The sequence below is a fragment of the Mesocricetus auratus genome, unplaced genomic scaffold, assembly GCF_017639785.1.
Source record: "Mesocricetus auratus isolate SY011 unplaced genomic scaffold, BCM_Maur_2.0 Super-Scaffold_100007, whole genome shotgun sequence".
NCBI classification, from domain to species: domain Eukaryota; kingdom Metazoa; phylum Chordata; class Mammalia; order Rodentia; family Cricetidae; genus Mesocricetus; species Mesocricetus auratus.
In genome coordinates this window covers 10850396-10870500 of record NW_024429191.1, presented here as the reverse complement: position 1 = coordinate 10870500, position 20105 = coordinate 10850396, and the positions used below count along the sequence as shown (strand labels likewise).

General features: G+C 47.8%; 2 protein-coding genes across 3 annotated transcripts; both read left to right on the top strand.

The window, feature by feature from the left end:
- Positions 1-252: 252 nt before the first annotated feature.
- On the top strand, positions 253-4040 carry Nme4 (NME/NM23 nucleoside diphosphate kinase 4). 2 transcript variants are annotated; one of them, XM_040748381.1, is made up of 5 exons: positions 253-398; positions 1743-1876; positions 2053-2154; positions 2279-2391; positions 3623-4040. In XM_040748381.1, the coding sequence occupies exons 1-5, from the start codon at positions 314-316 to the stop codon at positions 3744-3746; spliced, it is 558 nt and encodes a 185-aa protein (XP_040604315.1). In that variant the 5' UTR covers positions 253-313; the 3' UTR covers positions 3747-4040. The 2 variants fall into 2 exon arrangements, with proteins under 2 accessions (XP_040604315.1, XP_040604316.1); XM_040748382.1 differs by lacking the exon at positions 3623-4040 and adding an exon at positions 3472-3611.
- Positions 4041-4749: 709 nt separating this feature from the next.
- On the top strand, positions 4750-11450 carry Decr2 (2,4-dienoyl-CoA reductase 2). Its single transcript, XM_040748380.1, has 9 exons — positions 4750-4943; positions 6062-6130; positions 6995-7046; positions 7498-7633; positions 9263-9387; positions 9459-9552; positions 9740-9844; positions 10342-10559; positions 10881-11450. The coding sequence occupies exons 1-8, from the start codon at positions 4864-4866 to the stop codon at positions 10557-10559; spliced, it is 879 nt and encodes a 292-aa protein (XP_040604314.1). The 5' UTR covers positions 4750-4863; the 3' UTR covers positions 10881-11450.
- Positions 11451-20105: the final 8655 nt, after the last annotated feature.

Genomic DNA, 20105 nt, shown 5'->3' with positions numbered 1-20105 from the left:
TGCGGTATGAAGAGTATAATCTAAACACTGAAGGGAAGATTGCTTTTTTTTTTTCTTTTTCCCCTCTGCAGTACTGGGGAGGTCGAACTCAAGGCTCTGCACATGCCAGTCAAGCGCTCTGTCACTGAACTGCATTCTAGCCATTTTTCTTCTGATTTTAACAGAGATTACAGCTCGGAGCCTGCCAGCTCTGGTGGAACAGGGTGAGGGGCCCCACCAGCCCCTTGGGGTGGGGATGGGGCGGGGCGGGCCGAAGCGTGGCACCGCCCTCTGCCCAGTGCGCGCTGCGTTCCGCGCCGCGCCAGCCGGCACCATGGGCTCCTTCTTTGGGCGCACCGCGTTGAGGGCGTTGTTGTGCGGGCCACGCATTCCAGGCCTGCTGGTGCGCCCCAGATCCGGTGAGTCCTGCACCCTTGGGGAGCTGGGCAGATGGCTGCCGCGCGGCCTTTGTTTGCGCACGTGCGGCTGATGAAGGCTTGTTTTTTGTCCCGGAGGACCCGTGCCAACGCAATCTCCTGCAGCCAGGGTCAGGGCTTTTAGCAGAAGAAAACCAAAGCCCTGGCGGGAAGACTAGCAGACCCGTGCCTCCTAAGGGTCGGGGTTGGGGGGGTCACGTTCTCTCCGCGGAGCTGCTGTTCCCAGCCTGAGCCAGAGCAGGCCCAAGACAACCCGGCGACTTCCTGGGGTCCCTGCTCTTGCTATCCATTCATAGGGTGCTTTCTGAGAGCCAAACAACTTTAGTTCCTTTCATGCACCCTGAAAATCGAATAGTCTCATCAAGACACACAGCAGCAAGCATTAGAACTCTGGGGCTATCCTGGGTCCCCTGTCATCTCTAGTAGGGGGACAAGCAGGTTAGCGAGACTTCCTTCATTGGCTTTTATTCAGCCCGTTGAGTCGTAGTGGGCACCCGTTGTGGTCTGAGGATGGAGCCTGATCCCTCATTTCTAACTTAAACATGGTGTTTTTCCTTTCTTTAGTACACTTTTTCGAGACAACCAGGAGCTAGGACCCTCCAAAAAGTAGAATTTGAGCCGGTGGTGGTGGTGCCTGCCTTTTATCCCAGCACTCAGGAGGCAGAGGCCGGCCTGGTCTACAGAGTTACAGGACAGTCTGGGCTACACAGAGAAACCTTGTCTCAAAAACAAAACCAAAACAAAGTAGCATTTGATCTTGAAGGAGACACTTAATGTCCTGGCAGTGGTTTGGAGCCCCAGCAGCATGAAGACAACAGCAGACTCCATGACTGTTTTCTTGAGAGGCATCCTGAACACCCTGGCAGCTGAGTTCCTGTCCTGCAGTGTGAATTAACTGCTCCCCCCTCCATCACCATCATTCTCAAGTCCTATCCCTTTCTCCCCAGCACTCAGGCCACCTAGAAGTGGTATACTAACTCTCCTTGGTTTCATGCCTTTTCTCCACACCCAAAGAATAAGCTCCTAGTGTGCAGGCCTGGGGTTCACACAGTGTGGTAGGTACCCTGAAGTCATATGAGGAGGCTAGGTTCAAGTTTTCTTCCTGGGGGGGTCATCATCCCTAAGTTCTCTGAGCCTTTTGGGGGAACCGTCTTCACCTTGGGCTCTGCTCCTGCCGGGGCAGCTCCCACTTCTGTTTGTTCTTCCAGATCTTCCTATACCGTGGCAGCCACCTTCTGGTCCTGTGGTATCTGAGCTCTGTCAGGAGTCTAGGTGTGGGAGAGACCTGGAAATGTGGGGCATCTTCACCCCTGACCTCTTTTACAGGAGGGCCTTCCTGGCCCCAGGAGCGGACCCTGGTTGCTGTGAAGCCAGATGGGGTGCAGCGGAGGCTAGTGGGGACTGTGATAGAACGCTTTGAGAGGCGGGGCTTCAAGCTGGTGGGCATGAAGATGATGCAGGTATCAATCTTTGGCGTGTGGTGTCCCTAGTCTTCTAGCACTGGCATTCGCAAGGGTTGGGAGGTAATCATTCTGGAAGCTAGCTTCCAGAGTTGTGTCAGAAAGGTACCCCAAACTCAGGACACCAATTGGTGGCTTACTCTCCAAGGGTTCTTCTTACCCCTCCTTCCGCACAGGCACCAGAGAGCATTCTTGCTGAGCACTACCGGGACCTACAGAGGCAGCCATTCTACCCAGCTCTTATCAGCTACATGAGCTCCGGGCCTGTGGTGGCCATGGTACAGCAGGGCGGGGGAAATGGTGTATGGGGTGTCCTTCCCCAAGCAAAAGAAAGGGGTTGGATTGAGCCCAGGGCACCTGGGGTCCCCTGACTTCTCTCCAACCTTCATATCTGTGCTGCAGGTCTGGGAAGGGCACAACGTGGTCCGCATCTCAAGGACCATGATAGGACACACTGACTCAACCGAGGCAGCCCCTGGGACAATCAGGGGAGACTTCAGTATTCACATCAGCAGGTAAGGAGGCCCTGACGCCCTTGTTTCCCAATGTAGGATTAAAAGGCTGGTTTAGGCTGGCAGCTTAAACATAAGATCCTTGAAACCAGGAATGGTGGTGCACACTGTTAATCCCAGCACTCAGGAGGCAGAGGCAGGTGGATCTCTGAGTGCAAGGCCAGCCTGGTCTACAGAGTGAGTTCCAGGACAGCCAGGGCTACACAGAGAAACCCTGTTTGTTTTTGTTTTGGGGGGCAGGGGAAGACAGATCCTTGAGGGTGTCTTGCTGGGCTGAAACTTTCTGATAGTGAGGTGTTTGCTGTAAGATTTTATTTATTTGACATAAATTGTCACATAGGCCCGGCTAGCTTTGAGCTTATTAAGTAGTTCAGGCTGTCTAACTAACTCCTGATCTTCCGGCCTCTACCACCCGAGCTTACAGTATGTTACCATGACTGACTACGCCCTTTCCCCCTGGCTCTTTTAGTATTTGATTTTGGTCAACAACCATGAGGGCTTGGTTCTGATGACTGGTAGGGATAGCAGTTTTTGAAGCTGATGTATAGGCTGGCTCCTGAGTTTACAAGAAACTGAGCCCATCCTACATGCAAATTTCCAGCACCTGTTACTATCCATCCACTTTTCCTTCATTTTTTTTTTCCCAGATAGGATTTCATGAACTTGTAATTTTCCTGCCTCTACCTCCCAAGTACTGAGTTACAGACATGCACTGCCATGCTTGCTATATGTAGTGCTGTCGATCAAATTTAGAGCTTTGTGCATTCTGGGCAAGCACTCTATTAACTGAGCTACATCTCTAGCTCTCATCTTCCTTGTGTGTGTGTGTGTGTGTGTGTGTGTGTGTGTGTGTGTGTGTGTGTGTGTGTGTCTGGGCATGTGCCTGCAGTGCCTGTGTAAGCCAGAAGAGGGTGTTAGATGCCCTGGAGCTGGAGTTACAGGTAGTTTTGAGCTGCCTTATTTGGGTGCTGGGAACCAAGCTCAGGCAGGATCTCTGCAAGAGAATGTACTCTTAACTGGTGAACCAAATCTCCAGCCCCTCCCTGCTTCCTTTCTGAGACTGGGTCTCCCTCTGTAATCCAGGCTGGCTGAGAACTTGAAGCAATCCTTCCTCCCACCTCAGCTCGCCCAGTGCTGTTATTATGGCTCGTAGCACCATAACCAGCTCCAAAATTCCGTTCTCTTCTGTATCATCACCTCGTTCCCTGTCTGTCACCTTTCCCACCTCTGGCAGGAATATCATCCACGCTAGCGATTCTGTGGAAGGAGCCCAGAGGGAGATCCACCTGTGGTTTCAGAGCAGCGAACTGTTGAACTGGGCAGATGATGGTCACCACAGCAGCTGCTGCCCAGCCTGAGGGTCTGAACTGCCCTCTGCACTTCAGGGTTCACCCATGACCAACTACCTCTGCCACCATGAATTCAAGCCCATACCCTTCCCATCTCCCAAACCACTCCCTGTTGACCTTTTGTCTAACTCCAGACCAGGGGAGTCTAAGCCTCAATTTTATGTGCCTTTTTGTATCCTAAGCCAGCACAATATTGTACCATATTCTCCTATACCGAAGTGCCAGACAAGCTTTGGGACATTGGCAGAGGTGATTTTGCTTGCCCCAAAGGAGAGATATTAAAATCTTTGCTTAAAATGGGAATGGTATACTTATTTCTTATCTCAGTATTGTGTGACCTTTCCTGGGGAGATGTGAACAAATGCTTGTTCACTCCAGAGGGCACCAACAACATACCACAGTAACAAGTCCATCCCTTCCCAGCCTGGTGAGCCCATGAGTTCACTGGAATGACACATGACCGCTAATTGACTAGTCCTTCGCTTTTTGACATCTCCATGGAACCCAGTCCTGGGTTCTCAGCACCGGTCTGCCTGAGCAACTTCAGGAAAAGCTGAATCAAGTGCTGTGATCCTTGGTCAGCCATTTAGAGGTCACTTTGGGCTTTTATTTCACTCGGCCTAGCCACGCGAGGGAGCTATTGGCTCTGCAGACTCCCGATCCCCTTGCACTGGGAGGGAGTGTCCAAGAGGCAGAGCGGTGCTCGTCAGGAGTCCCGATTTCCACAGCTGATACCACTTCGTCTGATGAGCCGGGATACTTGGACCCGATGGCTGCATTCAACTGGAAGGGACTCCGCGGTTTAACAAGAGGGAGCATCTCACTACGTCTGCGTCAGCGCATCCTCTTACTGGCAGTCCCAGCAGGCCGCGCGCCACCATGGGTGGGGTGCCCGCGGGGTGGAATGGGAAGACTGGGAGGGCGGGGAGTCACGGGAGGGTGTGTGATAGGAAGGCTTGGAGGGGCAGGGAGCGTTTGGTGGGCGGGGTGCCGTAGGGGTGGGACTCTGGTCCTGGCTGTTTCTGGGCGGAGCGAGCAGCTTGAAGAACGCTGTGCACAGCGTTGGAAAAGTAGGGTCTGGTTCCCAATTTTACTGTCCTCGCCACTCAGGCCCGCACACAGCGTCATGGTCCAGCAGCCGCCCGACGTTGAGGAGGACGATTGTCTTTCTGAATACCACCACCTCTTCTGTCCGGACCTTCTCCAGTGAGCTAAAGCAGGGAACTAGAGAATGATCCGGGGTTGGGGCACAGAGGTCAGAACGATCTGCCGCCAGTAGCAGCACAGAGGACTGGGTGATCACAGCCCTGCTCCTGGGCGATCATAGACCTGATCTTGGGGTTCTGGAAGGATGGAATGAAGGACTGAGGGAGGAGGAACCTTGTTCTTTTTGAAAGCGTCTCATTTGACACCTTACTACACAGAGCATTTTTGCTTAAATATTCCCCTTCATTCCTGAACTTCTAGGAAGCCCAAGAATAACAGATTTTAAAGATAGCAGTTTTATGACTGGGGATTTGCATCTAGCTGTTGGGTTCCATCATCCGCAGGAGAATGTTTTCTTTCACAGCCACACTGGGTGAAAGTTCATGGGGTCAAAATCCTCTCTTGGCCACCTATTTTCCCTCTGTTAGCAGTGGTTTATTTATTTACTTATTTGTTTGGTTTTGGTTTTTCGAGACAGGGTTTCTCGGTATAGATCCGGTTGTCTTGGAACTCTCTATAGATTTCGATGACCTCGAACTCATACAGATCTGCCTGCCTCTGCCTCCCGAGGGCTGGGATTAAAGGCGTGCGCCACCGCTGCCTAGACAGTGATTTGTTTTTTGAGACAGAATGTCATGTAGCCCAGGATGCCCTGAAACTCATTATGTAGCTTATGCTGGTCTTTAATTCCTGGTCCCCCTGCCTCCACCTCTCAAGTGCTGGAATTAGTGACATGCATCCCCAACCGGGCTAAAACATTGATTTTCAAGTAGATTCTAGGGACTAGAAAGATGCCTCAGTGGTTCAGAGCACTTATTGTTCTTTCAAAGGACTCAGGTTTGGTTCCCAGCATCCACAGGAGGACTCAACCATCTGTAGGCACATGGGCAAAACACTCAGAGGAAATATATATATATATATATATTTTTTTTTTTTGAGACAGGGTTTCTCTATATTGTTTTGGAGGTTGTCCTGGAACTTGCTCTGTAGACCAGGCTGGCCTCAAACTCACAGAGATCCGCCTGCCTCTGCTTCCCGAGTGCTGCGATTAAAGGTGAGCGCCACCAACGCCCGGCTCAATATATTTTTAAAAATGACTACATTTTCCTTTTTTGAAGGGACAAGGTGGCCTTTATCACAGGTGGTGGTTCTGGGATTGGCTTCAGGATCGCTGAGATTTTCATGAGGTACATGCACACTGCTCTGGGACCCTCCCTAACACCTTACTTCCTTTTGGCTGAACCCTAATGGATTTTGGGGAGTGGTTGTATGCTGCCCTTGGAGGAAAATAGGACCTTTGGGGTCTCCTAGATGTGGGTGAGACTGTGACAAGCCTCATAGGTTGTAAGGGGACCGCTGTGGTGGGGAAGAGTGTCTCTTGGGACACAGGTCTTGTGGCATCATGAGAGGGTTAGCGACTTTTTACTGAAGCTGGTGGAGGCTCATAATTAGGCTGAGGCAGAGGTAGAAGAGCCCTTCTCCCCAGAAGTCTACTTTTCACAACCGGAAGTGAATCCTACAAGAATTGACTTTGACTCCAGATAATACACTATTATTCGAAGCTGGTGGCTTTATGCAATTTCTTCTCAGTAGGACAAAGTTCTGTGTGTTATCTAACCATGAAGAGTAGATAAATCAGTGTAGTTTTTGTGGAACCTGTGTGGCAGATTGTGCCCATTGTTGTCACCATGAGGCTCCCTCTCTCAAAATGGGCTCTCTATCCTCCACTCCAATGCCCCAGCAGGCCCTGTAAGGATCTGGAATTGGCACTAGTAGCCCACCACACCCTCTCTGCCATGTACATGGTATCTGGGTCAGAATATCCCAAACCAGAGGCATAGCACAGAAACCTGGGAGTGGGCAACCATGGTACCCAGAAGTCCTAGAGTTACTCAGCCCTGCTTGAGTCCCTGTACCTACTGCAGCCTTGATTCATACCTCAGCCTAAGAAACTCTTGGGGGAGCTCTGTGTAACATAGTACCTGGTAGGAGGCTCCCCCAGGGTGTCTTCCTCATACTTGTCTTCTCAGGCCTGCCATCTGGTTTTTCAGGCATGGCTGCCACACTGTCATCGCCAGCAGGAGTCTGCCAAGATTGTCCATGGTGAGAGGAAGGCTATGGGGTTCTGAACCTGGGTAGGGAAGAGTCCTGAGGACCAGGGGATAAAAACACCAAAATCTGTTTCTTCTTATGTAGAGGAACTCATTAAAATAGACCCTCATAGGTACCCTTGACTTTCTAGAAATGTGGTGATTTTTTAAAAGTAATAATGGTTCCAGAATTATTCAGTAGGGTTTCCAGCATTATGAACACCACCATCTTACCCATCTAGGTCCAGGGGAAATGCCTACAAGGTAGGCAGAAGGTAGGATCTGAGAATGCAGGATGTCTTACCAACATCCACCAGGAGGTGGCTACTTTCAAGCCAAGTCTCCCTTGGCAGGGTACCACAGCAAACTTGGGGTGCTGATGTAATGTATCCTTACCATCCCGGTCTAAAGGTGCTTCTCCAGGCTGAAGCTGCTAGCCAACCCCCTTTCTTTCTGCTGCCTAGGCTGCTAAGAAGTTGGTTGCTGCCACTGGAAAGCGGTGCCTCCCTCTATCTATGGATGTCCGAGTTCCCCCAGCTGTCATGGCTGCTGTGGACCAGGCACTAAAAGAGTTTGGCAAAATTGACATCCTTATCAACTGTGAGTCAGCAATAAGTGAGGCCAGAGTCTTCTCATAGGTCGATAGTGCTGTGTGGAAGCTCCAGAACTCTGCTGTCAGGGGTAGAATTGTGCCAGAGAGCCTAGGTGCTTGTCCAGGCCCAACTATATCCTCACAGTTGCCAGACGCAAGACTCAGGCTACAGGTTCTGTCCTGGCACAGCCATGACCTTTGTATTTGCCAAAGGTACTATCTAGGCTGTAGGTTCTGTCCTGGACAATATTTGTTCTTTCTGAGGGGGGGTCAGCAAAGCCTGAGCTATGCTGGGTGCCCTGTGAACAGGACTAAGTCACAATTCAGGGGTGTCCTTATATACTGAGATTTTAACTTTAAAAAGTAGGCTGGTGAGGTGGCTTAGTCATATCCCTGGGGCCCACATGATGTAAAGAATGGATCCACTACCACAGGTTGTCTTCTGACCCCCATATGCCATGGCATATGCAAAACTACAAACATCACACATATACATATACTAAATAAGTGTTAAATAAAGGTGTGGGAATGCCTGCCCACATATGGTGGCACAGGCCTTTAATCTGAGCACTCAGGAGGCAGGGCAAGCAGATCTCTTAGTTTGAGACCAGCCTGGTCTACATAGAGAATTTGAGGCCAGTTTGGTCTACATGCAAAGTTCCAGGACAGCCAGAGTTACATAGAGAGACCCTGTGTCTAAATAAATAAACAAATAAATCAAAGCAATAGAGTTGGGAGTGGTGCTCATTATGCAAAAAGCCCTGGTTACTATTATTGTCCCAGAAAAAAGTTGATTTCATAGTCTTCCAGAATAATTAAGTAGATAAAACAGAATTCTATATAACCACTTCACAATATCTGCTATTACTCAAATGTTATATTTGCTGAATAATTCATATTATTATCATATTAAGGCACCATTTTTTTTCTGAGACAGGGTTTCTCTGTATAGCCTCTATAGACCAGGCTAGCCTTGAACTCGGAGATTCCCCCTGCCTCTGCCTTCCAAGTGCTGGGACTAAAACCTTGGGTCACCATGCCAACTAAAGACTCTATTTTCAAATAAGGTCACATTCACAAGCACCAAAAAATTATCTATCTGTGTGTGTGTGTGTCTGTCTGTCTGTCTGTCTATCTATCCATCCATCCATTCATCCATCCATCCATCCATCTATTTTTTATTGTTTTTTTTTTTTTTTGGTTTTTCAAGACAGGGTTTCTCTGTAGCTTTGGAGGCTGTCCTGGAACTCACTTTGTAGACCAGGCTGGCCTCGAACTCACAGAGATCCGCCTGCCTCTGCCTCCCGAGTGCTGGGATTAAAGGTGTGCGCCACCAACGCCCGGCCCATCCATCTATTTTTGTAAGACAAAATATCCTATAGCCCAGGCTGGGTCAAACTTATTGCGTGCTTGAAGATGACCTTGAACTCCTTTGCCTCTGCCCCAAGTGCAGAGCTTAACTTCTTGGCATCTTGTGCCTGTTGAGCCCTGTCTTGTCTGGCTGAGGCCGCTTTGAGGGTCTCCACACTCTGACTGCCTACAGAACTTCAGGTTTCGCACTCTTGGCAGGGCTTAGCGCATTAGCGCCTTGTCTTCTCCGAGTCGCAGCCCACCAGCTTTGCCCTTCGATTCTCCAGGTGCAGCTGGAAACTTCCCATGCCCTGCCAGCGCTCTGTCTTTCAACGCCTTTAAGACTGTGGTGGACATTGACACCATTGGCACCTTCAATGTGTCGCGTGTGCTTTACGAGAAGTTCTTCCGGGTGGGTATCCTCCTGTCAGGGACCTTTCTTCTGGTGGCGACCCACTCATTGTCATCCCTTGTGTGTTTCAGGACCATGGAGGAGTGATTGTGAACATTACCGCCACTCTCAGTATGCGGGGGCAGGTGCTGCAGCTCCATGCAGGCGCTGCCAAGGCAGCCGTGGGTATGAGTGCTCCCTGTGGATTATGCCCTCGACTGTGTCTGGGCTGATAATCTGCGCATGAACTTGATCCTAGCCGTAGATACCGTAGAGGCCTAGACTTGACCCTGGGCTCCCACTGGCATTTAGGCCACCCCAGAGGCAGCACCACCTCACGATTTGTCCCCCTGTGTGCATTTCTTCCATGCAGATGCTATGACACGGCACCTGGCTGTGGAGTGGGGTCCCCAGAATATCCGTGTCAACAGCCTTGCTCCTGGTCCCATCAGTGGCACGGAGGGCATGCGACGATTGGGTAAGTCTCTTTGGGAGTTTGGGACACCCATCAAAGCTTCTCAAATTGTAGCAGGGCTTTAAGAAGTCTTGTCTTCAGCTAGGTAGGTAGTGGGGGTACATGCCTTTAATCCCAGCACTCAGGGGGCAGAGGCCCGCAGATCTTTGAGTTCAAGGCCAACCTGGTCTACAGCATGAGTTCTAGGACAGCCAGAGTTACAGAGAAACCCTGTTTTGGGAAACAAAACCAAAAAAACAACAACAAACATTTTGTTTTATTCCAGTCAAGAAGTTATCCAAATGTTTGACCTTCTACCCTGTCTAACTTGGCTTACTCTTAGGGTCTCCACACCCTCATTGCACAGAGGGTGTCCCTCTTGTGGATTCTGTCACGCTGCACAGCCTCTGTTGCTGTTCTGCTAGGCCCTAGTAGAGCAACTACCTTTTCCTGATGTGAGCCAGGGAGAGTGCTGGCAGTGAACACTGTGCTACTGGGTCCTGACTTCCTTTGCCTTCCAGGGGGTCCCCAGGACAGTTTGAAATTAAAGTATCTTTCAAGCCCTGTGCAAAGACTTGGAAACAAGACGGAGATCGCCCACAGCGTGCTCTACCTGGCCAGCCCCCTGGCTTCCTATGTCTCAGGGATTGTGTTGGTAGTTGATGGTGGCAGCTGGATGACATTCCCGAATGATATCAAGCAACTGGTAGAGTTTGGATCCACCTCTGCTAAGCTCTAGGTAACAAGTTGCTTCCGCTTCCTGGGGTCCCTATGTCCTTGGGTGCCATCATCTTTTATGTGCAAGGTGCAGCTATGAACTATAGGTCAGGTTTTCATAGGATCATCCCTGCCCCTGTTGCACAGAGAGGACCCTGTCTAGTGGACAGATGCGGGCTTCAAGGCTGTAAAGGGAGTGGGCTCCTGGCCCTAGGTTTTTCCCAGGAATCTCTTCCCTATTGGAGGACCACAGCCTTGAGTTTACAATCTTCATGCCTTAGTCTCTGGAGTGCTGAGATTATAGGAGTGCATGATGGGATACAATTTTTTCTTTTTGAAATAGATTGCATGTGACTCAGGCTGTCTTCAGACTCTCCATGTAACTGAAGATGACTTTGAACTTCTGATTATCCTGCCTCTACCCCCAAGTGTTGAAATTACAAGAAGGCCACCATGCCCACTTTTTGCAGTGCTGAAGATCACACCCAAGACACCATGCACAGTATCAACTGAACTACAGCCTCTGCTCGAGGATACATCCTTTGACAGACAAACATTGTATTAAAAAAAAAAAAGATGTATCTAGGAGGCAGAATTCTTCATGGGAAATGCCCCCTGCCTCACAGAAATGTTGAATATGCATTTGGAAATCCTAACCATCTAGCCTTTCCTCTGGGGACCAAGCTGTTTCTATGCTCTGTGTCTCCAAAGCCCACATCTCAGGGGGTGGGGGGTGGGACCAGGTCATGAGCCTAGCCTGATGCTTGCTTATGGTGGCTGAAGGGTTCCTTTGATTTTGCCAGAAAATTGCATCTTCTTTTTAAAAATAATTTTTTTACTATAAAACTATCTATCAGCTGGAATTTATAAGTTTCTTGAAAGGAAATTAAAGAGTTTGATTCTATCACTGAAATAGGGAGTTGTGTTTCCCGTCTTTTTTCTGTTTCTTCAACATGGTTGATCCTCGTGCTCTTCTCCCACTAACAGAGCACAGCCCTCTCCTCACAGCAGCACAGCTTCCTGATTTTTTTTCTTTTCTTCTTCTTTTTTGATTCTGTTTTTTTGAAGACATGTTTTCTCTGTGTGTAGCTCTCTGTAGACCAGGCTGGCCCCAAACTCACAGAGATCCACCTGTCTCTGTCTCTCAAGGGAATGGGTTAAAGGCGTGGGCCACCACCAACTTGGCCTTGTTTTTGTTGTTTTGTTTTTAAGAAAGAGTTTCTCTGTGTACAGCCCTAGCTGTCCTCGAACTGGCTCTGTATACCGGGCTGGCCTCGAACTCACGGAGATTCTCTAGCCTCTGCCTCCCGGTGTGCACCGCCGCCGCCACCGCCGCCAGTACCACCTGGCAGCTTCCTGGTTTCTTACCAAGGGAGTCCAGATCAGAGGGAAGTGTGGCACTGTAGCCACCTTTGTAACGGGAATTGTCACCAGTCTGCTAGCCAATTGAGAGGAGCGATTTGATCCAAGAGGCGGGAGTTTCATTGGCCGAGCAAGAGGAGTACTTTTCTAGCGAAGCGTGAGTGGTGGTTTGTAATTCGGCTCAGGTCCTCCTTTTGTTCTTTAATATTTGTGCATGGGATTTGTGCACTTTAATAAAATATAAAGAATTTTTTTTTATCATTTGGTGCCCAAAGTGGTAAGGCTCCGGTGCTCTGGGGCTGTCAGTGTGTGCCTGCCCCTTGTCCATGGAGCTCCCTGATCCTGCACTCTCCTCGCCTGCCTGCTCCGCGGTCTGGGACCTTGTAGCCACCAGAAGTCCTCCCGAATCTGTTCTGCTCGACTCGCACAAACGTTGGGGCAAGTTCTGGTCCTTGAGCATTGCTTGATATGCCGCCTCCACGCCCATATGGGTTCTGCTCTGCACCAGAAAACTGGGGCAGAGTCTGGTCAGTTGCTTTGAGCAGTGGCTCAGTATGCTGAGCCTGAGCTACTTTGGTGTCGCACCGGCTCCACCTACTGGGCAAACAGCGTCACTACATATAAATACATTTAAGCAACCCTTACCTCCAGGGAAGACCAGCATCAAAACTAGTAAGATGTTTGGGACCAGCTGGGCGTTGGTGGCACACGCCTTTAATCCCAGCACTCAGGCAGAGGCAGGAGGATCTCTGTGAGTTCGAGACCAGTTCTGGTCTACAAGAGCTAGTTCCAGGACAGCCTCCAAAAGCCACAGAGAAACCCTGTCTGGAAAAACCAAACAAAACCAAAACAAACCAAAACAAAGAAACAAAACAAAACAGCAGGAAAAAAAAAGTTCTGAGGCCAGTGAGATGATTCAACTAGTAAAGCACTTGCTACAAATGTCTGGTCTGAGCTTAATCCAAAACCATGTAAACCTGGAAGGAGAGAACTGACTTTTATTTATTATTTAATTATTTATTTATTTATTCATTCATTTTTGGTTTTTCAAGACAGGGTTTCTCTGTTTGGAGCCTGTCCTGGAACTCACTCGGTAGACCAGGCTTGGTCTCGAACTCACAGAGATCCACCTGCCTCTGCCTCCCGAGTGCTGGGATTAAAGGCGAGCACCACCACTGCCCATCAGAGAACTGACTTTACATGACCTCTGACCTCCACATGTTCACTGTGGTATACACATGCCCATACAAACAACAAATAACCTAAATGTTTCACATTTTATTTGTTTACGTTTGTTTTTTTGGGGGGGGCTGTTGTAAAGCTACCTAATGTGGTTGATGGGAATTGACCTCAAGCCCTCTGCAACAGTTGCAACAGTGGTATGTGCTCTTAACCACAGAGCCACCTCTCTAGCCCTAAATTTATAATTTTTTTCTCTTAGATATGGACTCTATGTAGCCCTGGCTGGCCTGGAGCTTACACAGATCTGCCTCACCTCCCTTCCAAGAGCTGAGATTAGTAAAGGTGTGTGTGTTCACACCTATCTAAATAGAAAATGGTATCAAGGCCCCGTCACGCAGCCCTTTAGTGAGCGCCTCTGGTGGGACAGAGGACTTCAGAAGCAGGTGTTGTAAAGCCAGAGCATTTTCTTTTTCTTATCTTTTCTTCTATTCTATCTCCTCCCCCCCCCCTCAGTGCTGGGATTAAAGGCGTGTGCCACTAACACCCAGCTATTTTGTTTTTTTATGATTCTCTATGTAGCCCTGGCTGTCCTGGAGCTCACTCTGTACGCCTCAGCCTCAGTTGGGTTTATTGGCCTTTACAACTAGGCCTGACTGCCAGAAGCATTTATAATATTTTTGTTTTGTTTTGTTTTGTTTCTCTGTGGCTTTGGAGGCAGTCCTGGAACTCACTCTGTAGACCAGGCTGGCTTCCAATTCACAGAGATCTGCCTGCCTCTGTCTCCCCAGTGCTGGGATTAAAGGCATGAGCCACTAACTCCCTGTCCTAGTTCATGTCTGTTGTTTCTTTGTTTCTTTTTGCTGTTGTTTGGCTTTGATTTTTGAGACAGAGTCTCTCTGAGTAGTCCTGACTGTCTTGGAACTAGCATTTGGCTGCCACAAAATCAAGACTAGCTTGGCTACAAATTGACTATTGGCCACTAGTCTGCTTTAGCTGGGTAGCGGTGTTGCATGCCTTTAATCTCAGCTCTCGGGAGGCAGAGGCAGGTGGATCTCTATGAATTTGAGGTCAGCCTGGTCTACAAATCGAGTTTCTGGATTGCTAGGGCTGATACACAGAGAAACCCTGTCTGGAAGAACGAATAAACAAACAAAAAAGACTCTGTCTTAAGTTGGACAAAGTGTGGGGGTCACCCATACCTTTAATCTCAGCCCTTGGGAACAGAGGCAGGTAAATCTGTGAATTTGAAGCCATCCTGGTCTACAGGGAGAGTTCCAGGTCAGCCAGGGCTACACAGAGAAACCCTGTCTTGAAAACAACAACAACAACAACAACAACAACAAAAAACCCCCAAGTTTCTTGGGCTGTATGTGTTGAATGAATAAACAAATCTGTATTTATTCATCCTGTGCTTTGGTTTGAGCCATTCAGGTGATTTCTTAACAACAGACTACAAATGAAGGTCTGTATATGTTTATCTTTGCTTATACAAAAAACAAAAACCTTAAAGTTGCCCAAAATAAACAGTGTTAATTTGGAGGGGTTCCTTTCCACTGATTTCTGTTGCCTTGGTTACTTGGAGCACCCAGCTGTGGCTTACATGTGTTACAAGATCTGGCATCAGAATCCACTTTTTTCACTGGGGGATTTTCCCAAGCACTGGGTCCTCCTCTCTGTCTGCCAGGGCGGGGCCACGCCACTGAAGCATAGGAGACAGTGTGAAGGTGACCTGTCTTTTTTGTTTTTTAGACACTCATGTTATTTATTTGCACGTATATGTGTGGGTACACATGTGTCGTGATGCTCATGTGGAGGTCAGAGGACACATTTCAAGACTTGGCTTTCTCCTTCCACTGTGTAGGTCCTGCAGATTGAGCTCAGGGGACAGGCTTGGTAGGCTTTACCTGCTGAGCTATCTTGCTGGCCCACATTACTGGGTGTGCATGGTGTGGGGAGGGAGCACACATTCATGTGGAAGTCAGAGGACAACTGTGTGCTGTAATGATTCTTGCTCTGTCTTGCCAGCCCGCTCCCAAATAATCACATGGAGACTTCTTGTTAATTATGAGTAGACTCAAAGTTGTTTTATCTATTAAGTATACAGTGTTCTGCCTGCATGCCAGAAGAGGGCACCAGATCTCGTTACAGATGGTTGTAAGCCAACATGTGGTTGCTGGGAATTGAACTTAGGACCTCTGGAAGAGTAGCCAGTGCTCTTAACCTCTGAGCCATCTCTCCAGCAAGACGTCTTATTAATTATGAAAGCTTGAACTAATGCTTGGGCTTGTTTCTAACTAGCTCTTATAACTCAAACTAAGCAATTTATATTAATCTACATTCTATCATGTGGCATTATCTGTCCTCCATCTTACATGCCCTGTTTCCTCTCTGTGTCTCCTGGTGTCTCTCAAGCACCTAGATTCGTCTCCTACTTCCTTTCTCTGCCGGGAAGTCTCACCTGTACCTCCTGCCCAGCTATTGGTCATCCAGCTCTTTAATAGACCAAGCAGCTATATATCTTCACACAGTGTACTGATATTCCACAATGGCGTGCTGTCAGTTCTCTCTTTTTTTGTGTGTGCAGATGTTTGGGATCAAACTCTGATTGTGAGGACTGACAGTGACTTCACGCACTGGCCCCTGAAGGTGACCTCTTCACTTCAATATTATTTTTTTGAGGTTTTATTTATTTTATGTGTTGCCTGAATGTGTTTGTGCACCATGGGTATGTAGTGGGTACAGAGAGACTAGAAGAGAGCATCAGGTCCCCTGGTATGCCATGTGGATTAAGGTCATTTGAAAGAGCAACCAGTGTTCTTTTTTATTATTATTTGACATTGAAATGCATTTTATTAATGTGAAGTGAGCATACCTATTTAAATGCAAAGACATTTCTCAACTTGACAATCATTATGCCAAAATTTGCTAATCTCATTCACAGATATTATAGTTTACAGACTACTTAATTAATATTCCTCTGTTTATTCCTCCTCTTCCTTTCATTGCATGGCTTATACCTCTCTGTCTGTTAAACTGATGGCCGCGAACACCTTGTCTCAATGTTGTCTGAAGTCTTACTCATCTGAAAGGCCTTGGCAGAAGCGTTGGCAGGAGGATACTGCAGCCAGTGTTCTTAACTGAGACATCTCTCCAGCCCCTCAACATTTTTATATTCACCAATCTGGGATTGTAGGTACACCAAGAGTTATCGACCCAGAGTGTATGAACTGAGCCTCATTGGAAAGGACTGGTGTCTGTGGTTATGGCCTTTTATCTTCTCTCTGCCTGTATCCATGTGGGGTGGGCTCACTGACTGAGTGGAGGGGAGAAAAGAAGAAATGATATCTTTTTTTCTTTTTGGTTTTTTGAGACAGGGTTTCTCTGTATTGCTTTGGAGCCTGTCCTGGTCTCTAGACCAGGCTGGCCTCCAACTCACAGGGATCCACTTGTCTCTGCCTCCTGAGTGCTGGGATTAAAGGCATGTGCCATTGATGCCCGGCCAATATTTTCTTTTTTTAAATTAGTTTATTTTTTTGAAATTATATTTTATTGAAAGCTACATTAGCCATAATATTGTGAGGTCAGCAGATGGGATGGCTAAAGTTATGTTTTAAGTTTATATTACTCTGTTTAAGAGATCTATGAAAGGGAGCTGGGGAGAAGGCTTAGTGGTTAAGAGCACTTGACTGCTTTTTCAGAGGTCTTGAGTTCAAATCCCAGCAATCAATCATATAACGGCTCACAACCATCTGTAATGGGATCAGATTCTTTTCTTCTGGTGTGTGAAGAAAGAACTCCCATACGTAAAATATGTGAATAAATAAATTTTAAAAAGAGATCTGTAAAAGAAAAGTGCTTGTAACCTACAAACCCCACTTACCCAAGGACAGATAACTTCCTGGAATGCTGGAGACTGTTGTTCATGTAAGGTAAGAAGCCACATGTTTTTACTTCTGTAAACAAGCTCAGTTGACCCAACTGCACAGGATGTGTTGGTCACAGGTAGGTGGCAGGTATGTAGTCAGGAAGTACATATGCTTGGCCTTGATTGGATGAAGGCAGGGCAAATGTTGCCTTGTAGGTTTTGCCTGTATAAGCCCCTGACTAATGAATGGCCAGTATCCATCAGCCAGTATCCATCAGCCAGTATTTAATAAAGTTTACTTCATGTTTGGCTCAAAATTGTGGTAGTGTGCTTATTCTTGCCTGGTGGGATTCACACTACTTCATCTCATCCTCCTCTCATGGGACAGATTAAACCTGCTTTGTCCTAGTGAAGCTCTGCAAGGAATGTGTAGGTAGGCAATGACCGCCATCTCGTCTGTCCCTGGTTCTCTGCTGAGGTTGTGGTACACAGCAATGTCTTCTAGAACACTGGACAAGTGGACCTAGGTCCGGACTTCCCAGGCTGGCTCTGGCTGTCAGCTGGGCATGGCTCCTGAGGCACTGTCTTCAGGACATATCAGGCTTTCACTTGGATGCAGGAGGATCTACTCTGGCCCCGTAGATCTAAGGAGAACCCTGGATCCTTCGCTAGCTCCCAGACTGTACAATCCAGGGCCCAGGGAAGATGCTCCAGGCCTGGGGTGGATGGAAGAGCCTGAGACACACCTCGGTCACACTGGTACTTGCCAAGCTCTGCCCTAGCTCTGAGGATATATAGTGTCCCTTCTGCATCCTTTCCAATGACCATATGGATCTCAGTTCCCCTTCTCTAGTGCCAAGGAAGCTTGGAAATTCAAGTGCAGTTGTGAGGTGGCAGCCAAAGTAGGTGGGAGGAACATTTGTTAAAAATACGAAGACTTCTGAGCACGGTGGTCCATAGCAGCAATCTCATCATACAGAATGCGGAAGTCAGAGGATTTTTAAGATTTAAAGGCTAGGGCCGGGCGGTGGTGGCACACGCCTTTAATCCCAGCACTCGGGAGGTAGAGGCAGGCGGATCTCTGTGAGGTCAAGGCCAGGCTGGACCGACAGCCTCCAAAACAATACAGAGAAACCCTGTCTCGTAAAACCAAAAAAAAAAAAAAAAAAAGATTTAAAGGCCAGCTTGAGGTATAGAATAAGAGACTTTCACAAGACAAACAGAAAATATGGCTGGGCATGGAGGTACATACTTGTTTTCCAGAATTCCAAAGGAGGAAGTAGAATCAGGAGTTCGAGATCAGTCTTAGCCGCATAGCCAGTTCAAGGTCAAGCTGGGCTACTTGAGACCTTGTCTATATAGATAGATAGTTAGGTAAATATATAAATACATAAAATTGACTTTGAAGTGACGTATGGTAGAGACTCAGGAGAATTGCTATGAATTTGAGGCCGGCCTGTGCTAAACATAGAGTACCATGCCAGTCAGGGCTACATAGCAAGACTCTGCTTAAAAAAAAACAAAACAAAAAGAATTCATTTAGAATTCTTCCACATGTAATTACATGGTATTTGGACAATGAGGAGGATTGGAACATTCTTCAGCCAGGGCGGAAACTGACGGGTGCTGTAGAGAGGAAGTTCTGGCTTGTGGATGCACCTCTCCTGCAGGCAGATCTGCCACAGGCTGTGTGTGTGGGGAAGGTTGCTGAGGGAGGGAGGCATGGTGGGTGAACGTGGGGGCTGGAGCTGCTGCCATCCCAGGGAGATAGGGGCAGGTGTGAGCAACTTCAGCATGAGATGTTAAAATAGGAAAATCATCCACTCCTCGGGCTGAGTCAGGAGGAATTAAACTCTCTCTCTGCCTTACGAACTCACGCTCTATTTTTACTCAAAAGAATGTACTTCGCCAAATTTGAAGGTGAGAAAAAAATCCTTCCCACTAAATAAAATATCAGTAAACATGGCAGGCTCTGTGCCCTTGACTGCTGTGGGCCCTGGGGGTGTGTCATATGGACCTAAAATAAACTTATCAGTTAAGTTTGCTTGTTAAATACACAGTGTCAAAATTTAAAGGTATTTCAGGCTGGAGAGATGGCTACGTGGTTAAGAGCACTTGCTGCTCTTTTAGAAGACCTGACTTCAGTTTCCAGCACCCATGTCAGGTAGCTCATGTGTAAATCCTACACCCTCTTCTGGACTCCTGAGATAGGCACATGTATGAAGCATGTAAACACACACACACAACTTCTTCATTTAGTTACTTTTTATTGAAAGGGACTCAATATCTAGCACTTAACTGGCCTGGAATGTGATATGTAGACCAGACTGGCCTTGAATTTGTTAAAGATCTGCCTGCCTCTGCCTCCAGAATGTTAGGATCAAAGCATGCACCACCATGACTGGCCACACAAATACATTTTTTAAAAGTATTTGTCAGGCATCATCGGCTTATAGTCTTTCTGTTTGTTTGTTTGTTTGTTTGTTTGAGACAGGGTTTCTCTGTGTAGTTTTGGAGCCTGTTCTAGAACTCACTCTGTAGACCAGGCTGGCCTCAAACTCACAGAGATTTGCTGCCTCTGCCACCTGTAAGAAAAGCAGCATGAAAGAGAAATACCACATTCAACAGGGTTCAAGCAGAGGGTTTTTTTTATTAGGGAAAAGGATCATAAAAGGGGGAAAGGGAGCAGGGAGACTGGCCTCCGGGGATGGGAGCAACAGGAGAGAGAAAAGAAAAGAGGGGAACAGACAGAGAGAGAGAAAGAGAGAGAGAGATCAAGGAGGATGGGAGGTGGGCAGGGCCCTTTTAAAAAGGACATAATGAACATGCACAGGTGATGTTCTTAGTGGCTGCAGCTGAGGGTGTATCCTGTCAGAACCCCAAGGACAGGGCAGTATAGATGCCTGAAACATGGGGATTAAAGTATTTATAGTCTTATAGAGATATGAATAACTTGTGGTAAACAGTACATATATAGAATTCTGATATGAAAACATCATGCAGTAAAGAATGCTGTGCTGTAAGGGTTTCTCTGTATCGTTTTGGAGGCTGTCCTGGAACTCGCTTTGTAGACCAGGCTGGCCTCGAACTCACAGAGATCCACCTGCCTCTGCCTCCCGAGTGCTGGGATTAAAGGCGTGCGCCACCAATGCCCGGCAC

Excerpts from the sequence above, each read along its gene's own strand:
- Nme4 (XM_040748381.1), top strand. The coding sequence starts at position 314 with ATGGGCTCCTTCTTTGGGCGCACCGCGTTGAGGGCGTTGTTGTGCGGG. Across the intron at positions 399-1,742 it reads GCTGGTGCGCCCCAGATCCG|GAGGGCCTTCCTGGCCCCAG; the intron begins GTGAGTCCTGCA and ends CCTCTTTTACAG. Across the intron at positions 2,392-3,622 it reads TTCAGTATTCACATCAGCAG|GAATATCATCCACGCTAGCG; the intron begins GTAAGGAGGCCC and ends CACCTCTGGCAG.
- Decr2 (XM_040748380.1), top strand. The coding sequence starts at position 4,864 with ATGGTCCAGCAGCCGCCCGACGTTGAGGAGGACGATTGTCTTTCTGAA. Across the intron at positions 6,131-6,994 it reads ATCGCTGAGATTTTCATGAG|GCATGGCTGCCACACTGTCA; the intron begins GTACATGCACAC and ends CTGGTTTTTCAG. Across the intron at positions 9,388-9,458 it reads TTTACGAGAAGTTCTTCCGG|GACCATGGAGGAGTGATTGT; the intron begins GTGGGTATCCTC and ends TGTGTGTTTCAG.